Source organism: Myotis davidii, unplaced genomic scaffold, assembly GCF_000327345.1.
Source record: "Myotis davidii unplaced genomic scaffold, ASM32734v1 scaffold46, whole genome shotgun sequence".
Classification (NCBI taxonomy): Eukaryota; Metazoa; Chordata; class Mammalia; order Chiroptera; family Vespertilionidae; genus Myotis; species Myotis davidii.
The window spans coordinates 2,969,564-2,975,888 of record NW_006383006.1 but is presented as its reverse complement, the minus strand read 5'-3'; the positions used below and the strand labels follow the sequence as shown (position 1 = coordinate 2,975,888).

The following is a 6,325-nucleotide window of genomic DNA, read 5'->3' as shown; positions in this document are numbered from 1 at the left end:
AGAGAGAGAGAGAGAGAATACCAGGAGCTAGAAGCCACCCATTGAGACCTGCAGGGGGAGCCTTATGGCTGCAGTCTGCCCAGGGTAGGAACTGGGTGTCTGGGCAATCTGGCAGGGCCATAGAGAGTTACCCAGGTTGGCACTGAGGGTAAGGAGCAGCTTCTCCCTCCAGAGCTCAGCAGCCAGGACGCCGTTGTAGTACACGGCCTGCACCCCAATTGCCAGCCGCACAGCCTTCTCCTGGTCACTGGGGTTCACCAGGGTCACGGAGAACTGGGCATCCCCTCTCAGGGGTAGGGAGCTGGGTGCTTCCAAGAACAGATACAGAGGATCCTCAGTCTCGAGACGGGGAGGATGGATGCTGTTGTCTTCCCCATGCTCCAGTTTCTCTTTCTGGACTCTCTCCAGCACCTCTTTTTCTTGAAGAGACCCTGAAGAACAGGAGAAACAAAGCGGGCCTCTTACCCCGCAGGCATAGGCCCTTCTAATAGAAGCCCAGGATTAAGATTCATTTACCCACGGCTGCTCAAATGCCAAAGTCACAGAACTTTGCAAACCTCTAAGGCAGCCGTGGGCAAACTACGGCCTGCGGGCCGGATCCAGCCTATTTGAAATGAATAAAACTAAAAACAAAAAAGACCGTACCCTTTTATGTAATGATGTTTACTTTGAATTTATATTAGTTCACACAAACACTCCATCCATGCTTTTGTTCCGGCCCTCCGGTCCAGTTTAAGAACCCATTGTGGCTCTCGAGTCAAAAAGTTTGCCCACCCCTGCTCTAAGGGCATATTTAGCTTTTTTTTTGTTTGTTTTAAGTCTGCGTTCAGCACAGACACAGCGTGTCCCTTCCAAGTCACTCAAGGACCGAGTTCTTTTTCAAGTGCCATGAATTTGCCCCTGGGACAGTTGGGAGAGCCCGCTTTTGGACAATTCACACTGTCCCTGAGGACAGTTTGGGAGAGACTTGAATCTTCCTCAGTGAAGGAGTTGGAACTTATGCCCAGGGCAATGGGGCCCATGGAATGTTCTGGAGCAAGGGTGTAAGATAATTATACTTGTGTCTTAGAAAGCTCATTCTGGAAATGGAAAGTTTGGAAATGGAATAATGATGGAGAGACTGCAGGCAGGGGGTCCAGTTAGGCGACCATTGGAATATTGTGGACAAGAGATGACAAGGCCCTGGGTTACCTATAGGCAATGGGGAAGGAGATGAGGAGACAAATGTGAGAGTAATGTGGGGCAGCGAAGGGGAAAAGACGGGAGTGCAGGCCTTATTATCGGAACAAATAGGTAGACAGCGGTGCCATTAACTAATATGGAGGGAGGAACAGGTTAAGAGGGATTGGATAAGCAGGGGAGAGGAAGAACAACATCTTTTGGCAGCTGGGTTTAGTATTAAGTGTGTTGTTTTGTAGCAAAATTGGGGGCAAGTTTGCCCCTCAGGAGACATTTGGGGATGTCTGGGAACACTTTTTTTTAAAATATATATTTTATTGATTTTTTATAGAGAGGAAGGGAGAGGGATACTAAAAGCAAGGGGGAAGGAGATGAGGAGACAAATGTGAGAGTAATGTGGGGCAGCGAAGGGGAAAAGACGGGAGTGCAGGCCTTATTATCGGAACAAATAGGTAGACAGCGGTGCCATTAACTAATATGGAGGGAGGAACAGGTTAAGAGGGATTGGATAAGCAGGGAAGAGGAAGAACATCTTTTGGCAGCTGGGTTTAGTATTAACTGGGTTGTTTTGTAGCAAAATCGGGGGCAATTTTACCCCTCAGGAAACATTTGGGGATGTCTGGGGACACTTTTTTTTTTAAAAATATATTTTATTGATTTTTTACAGAGAGGAAGGGAGAGGGATAGAGAGTTAGAAACATTGATGAGAGAGAAACATCAATCAGCTGCCTCCTGCACACCCCCTACTGGGGATGTGCCCGCAACCAAGGTACATGCCCTTGACTGGAATTGAACTTGGGACCCTTCAGTCCACAGGCCGACGCTCTAACCACTGAGCCAAACCGGTTAGGACTGGGGACACTTTTGTTTGTCACAATGGGTGGTGGTGGTGATTGGTGATGGAGGGGTGTTGGCATCTGGTGGGGAGAGGTCAGGAATGCTGAACAGCCCCTCACAGCCAAGCATTCCCTGGCCCCAAATGTCAAATGTCATATTGACATATATTTCTCATAGGTCAATATGAAAAATATGGTGGGGAAAGAACCGCAACTCTCCACGGCCTGCATCCTCCCTCTTTGCTATTTCAGGAGCTGAGGAGCCCGGGGCCCTCCCCTGGCCAGTACCTTCAGGATACTTGTAGTTCTGAGTGATGTCCTCACAGCGGTCACTGCCCACACCTTTGGTGCTGATATTGCTGCCCACATACTTCGTGTTGGAGTTGGTCAGCGCCAGTGTCCCGTCCTCACAGCACTTCCAGACCACGCATGCGGCGTTTACTGAGGCAAACATGTCTGCTACTGCGGGGGTCAGCCCCAGGATCCCCTCCTTGACCGCTCTGACCGGGACCAGATCACAGGCCTTCAGGACTAAGGGAGAGAAGGGTCAGTGGGCAAGAGGAGCCACACCCAGACCTCTGCTTGGGTCAGAGCTCCATAATCTCAGTTCCCACCCTAGACCCTATTTTCCTTCCCCGGGGATTAAGGTCAGAGATGGGCACTAAGCAGGGCTTCTAAGAGGGCGTGCAGAGGTGAAACAATGTTTAGTGACAGTAATTTTGGTAATGGTCGGTCCAGGAGCCCTCTCAGAAACTGGACAGGCAGACCCCAGAGAAACATAGTGCACCCGGGCTCCTAAGCCAGCTCTGCTATGGATGTGATAGGAATAGGCCACTGTTCTGTTGCTGGGGAAGGAAGAACCATCTTTTTATGGATCCTAAAGACCGTTCCGGAGCTTAAATCCAGACTCCGTCTATGAGCTTGAACCTATTTTGATTCCCTCTTCATCCACACCCAGAACCTCAGAAACCCCATGGCAAGCCCCTGACCCGCACACACCTACCAGCTCCCTTCAGGCCCTCTGCCTTTGACCGAGGCCCAGCTCTCTCACCTGCTGCTCTGAGGTGGGGCTCCTCTCCCCACAGCCTGGGGCTGAGATGGCTGACACCTTTGTCCCCTTGAGCCCTCGGGTATCAGGTCGGCATTCTGCCAGCCACTATCATTCTCTCCACTTTTCTTGCTTTAGGGAATGCAAACCCCTTTTGGACCACCTGTTGTTCCTGTTTCCTCTCCAAGGGACTCCTTCAGCCCAGGCACTCTGTGCAGCCCAGGGTGGTCCTGACCCGCCCCCCGCCCCCCCCTTCAGGTTTTACCTGCACCTCCCTGAGGAGCACTTGGGTACAGAATCTGCCATCCACCGTAACCCGGGGGCAAATCAGGCCGGGTCATCCAGCACTCTGTGGAAGTCTGGAAGATCCTGAAGGTTGCAAAAGAGCAATTTAAGTGCCAAAAAGAGTCCCGAGGAGGTTCTAGAAATAGCAGTTGCTGTTGCCATGGGGGTGGGAATTGCTGTGTAAAAGTGGCTGTAACACCAGGAAGGAGCGTGCATGCCACGACTGACCCTCAGCGTCCTGCCTCCTCTCAGAGCCTGGGCCACTCGGGGCGGTGGGTTCCCAGGGGGTTAGGGCCCAGGTTTGGAGCCCTTCCAGTCCGAGGCTTCATCCCCTTGGGCTGCTCACCAGATCCGGCCTCGCTGGCCCTCTCCGTTCTGCAGGCCCTCCTCGGTGTAGTACTCGTCCACCAGCAGGCCCCCGCCCGTGCCCTGGGCGGAGGAGAACGTGGTCACGACGCGCGCAGGGATCCCCAGGCCTCGCAGCACTGCGTGGAAGGGGCGGAGTCAGCGAGGCCACAGGGCCTGGTGCGGGGTGGGGGTACGGCTAGTGTTTTCAGGGTCTCTTCTGGGCAGGCACTGTCTTAAATGCCAGGTGACGGCGTGGAAAGAGGAGGTTGCACATGCACGGGAAGTTAGAACTGACAGCCGGCACAGGACCTCGAAAGGCCAGGAAATGCGGTGCACACAGCCCTCAGCAGGGGAGCCCACTGCGGGCTTGCTCTACTGGGGGAGCGGCAGCGGGAGGTTCGGGGTGAAAGTGAGTTTGGGACCAGAGTTCCCCAGATGGGCCCAACTTGGCCGAGCGGGAAACGGAGCAAAAGCTGGTCAGGAGGAGCCGCCCTGAGCAAATACTGCTTTCTTGGCCAGAGGGTGCCCCTGAGCCCGCTATGGATCAATGGAGGGGAGGGAAGGCGGCGGGTGGGGCAGTACCTGCTTTTGGAGATGTCTCTCCCACAGGGGGGCCACCGGGCAACCCGACAGGAGGACACTCTACTCTGTACGGTGGTCAAGGTGAGCCCGATCCGTACCTGTGCAAGCAACAGCGGCCAGCACCCAGGCCTGGCCCTCGTACACAGGCCGCCCCCGGCCGGTGCACCACTGCCGCAGGACGGGCGCGCTGCCCCTGCGCTTGCTCAGCAAGGCCCCCTCCTGGGCAGCCTGGGTCTGCGGGGTGGGCAGGACACTCTTCTCCTTGAGAGCATGCAGCTGTTTGGGGAAACACGTGGCTGTTACGTGAGTCCCAGGATGGTCAGCTTCCGGGTGGGGTGGGGTGGCGGTGAGCGGGTGAGGTGAGGGTGAGAGGGTAAAGTGGGGTGGGGAGTGAGGAGGGCTCATCGCAGTTTTCCAAGGGTGGTGAACAGTCCATCTGCATCAGAATTACCTGGACCACGTTAGACCTGCATGTTCCGCACTAGCTCACTGGGTTATAATCTTTGGGGTGGGGGTGGGGGGCGCTGGGAGGAGTCCAGGAACCGATTTTTTAAAAATTTATTTTAAATTGATTTCAGAAAGGAAGGGAGGGAGAGAGGGAGATAGCAAATCAATGATGAGAATCATTGATCAGCTGTTTCCTGCACGCCCCCTACTGGGGATCGAGCCTGCAACCCAGCATGTGCCCTGACTGGAAATGGAACCTTCTGGTGCATTGGTCCACGTTCAACCACAGAGACTTGCAGGCTGGGGCAGGAATCCACCTCCTTAACAAGTCCCCTAGAAGCCAGGAGTTTGCGACCACACTGGCAAAGAAAGCCACAGAGCAGCGTGAGAGCGCCCCCGACTGGGGGCTGGGTTCCCGGCTCGGCTCCTTCACTTGCCGGCCCTGATGCCTGGGAGGGTGTTGGCCCTCCTATCCTACCCTTCCTCCTCCTCACAGGCTGGCTCTGCCCCTCACCACATCTTCAGAGGGGAGTCCCCTGGCACCAGAGGAAGTGGCGACACATCACTCCTGTGAAAGGACTTTGAGGAACAACAGGAAAGCACCAAGCTGACATCATGGTCTGCGTGTCCTTAGGAGTAATTTACAAATAAAAACAAGTCCCTCTGGCCACCTTAGCCGCTGAGTAAGATGGACCCCACTCTCTGCCTTCCAGAGGCCCGGGCCTCCAGTCTGGGCTGGGGGAGGGATGCTCTGAGGACACCCAGGCCAGGTTGAGTCCTCGCTGGCTTGTCCTGGAGGATGGTACCTCCCTTTGTTTTTCTCCCCCTGTGGCTGCTACTGTCCTCCCCTCCATACTCATGCCCTTCTCCAGGGACTATCCCCCACTCCCTGGGAAGAGGGACTATTTGTGTTTTGAAGGTACCCAGGGCCATGAAGGGGGGGATGCGGGGGGGGGGCAGCTCTGTTAGAGGGCTCCGCTTCCCCTCCTCTCACTCACCACCGCGCCCAAAATGCGGGCCACATGCGCAGGGTTGCCCCACTCCTCCACCTGGTCGTCCTTGCCCAGCAAGTCCAGGCTGAGGTCCAAGACATCCTCCTCAAACTGTAAGGACCACAGAGCAGTGATGGAGGGTCTCCATCCCACAATTCAGCCCCATCACCTTGCCCTTCTCTTAGACTCATCGCCCCCCTCCCCCGCCCCTTGGTCCTGGTGCCTGGCAGTCCAATCCTTTGCCTGTTCTGTTATTCGACTCCCCCGATAAGGTGTGAATGCTTGAAGACCAGGGCTGTGTTGTTTCCTTTCATTTCTATCTTTACCCATTTAGTGCACTCCTACCGCTCCTGCTAGCACCGACCCACATGTGGAGGATACCAAGGCAGCTCCTGCTCTTGCAAAGCCCACAGTGAGCAGCGGAGGGGGACCCTAGCCACTTAGACTGCAGGTCTCAGCAACGTGGCCAGGGCTCTAGGAGAGATGCCAACGCAGAGCAGCGAGCACAGTAGAGAGATTCACTCTGCCTTTGGAGCTGAGGAAGCTTTCAGAGGGCCTTAACAGATGGGTAGGAGTCCCAGGTGTGATAACGAAGGGAAGCTATTCCA

General features: G+C 55.0%; 1 protein-coding gene across 5 annotated transcripts in view; it reads right to left on the bottom strand.

Annotated features, from left to right (window-relative positions):
- EPB42 (erythrocyte membrane protein band 4.2) overlaps nucleotides 1-6,325 on the bottom strand; it is a 21,926-nt gene that overhangs the window by 7,784 nt on the left and 7,817 nt on the right. For 2 of the 5 annotated variants that reach the window (XM_006778034.2, XM_015557614.1), the window contains exons 5-10: nucleotides 5,724-5,828; nucleotides 4,377-4,554; nucleotides 3,695-3,833; nucleotides 3,329-3,432; nucleotides 2,304-2,546; nucleotides 132-431 (exon numbers count right to left, since the gene is read on the bottom strand). In XM_006778034.2, the coding sequence (XP_006778097.1) occupies nucleotides 132-431; nucleotides 2,304-2,546; nucleotides 3,329-3,432; nucleotides 3,695-3,833; nucleotides 4,377-4,554; nucleotides 5,724-5,828 (1,069 nt within the window). The remainder of the gene's footprint in view (nucleotides 1-131; nucleotides 432-2,303; nucleotides 2,547-3,328; nucleotides 3,433-3,694; nucleotides 3,834-4,376; nucleotides 4,555-5,723; nucleotides 5,829-6,325) is intronic. The other 3 variants (XM_015557615.1, XM_015557616.1, XM_015557617.1) reach the window with 3 other exon arrangements.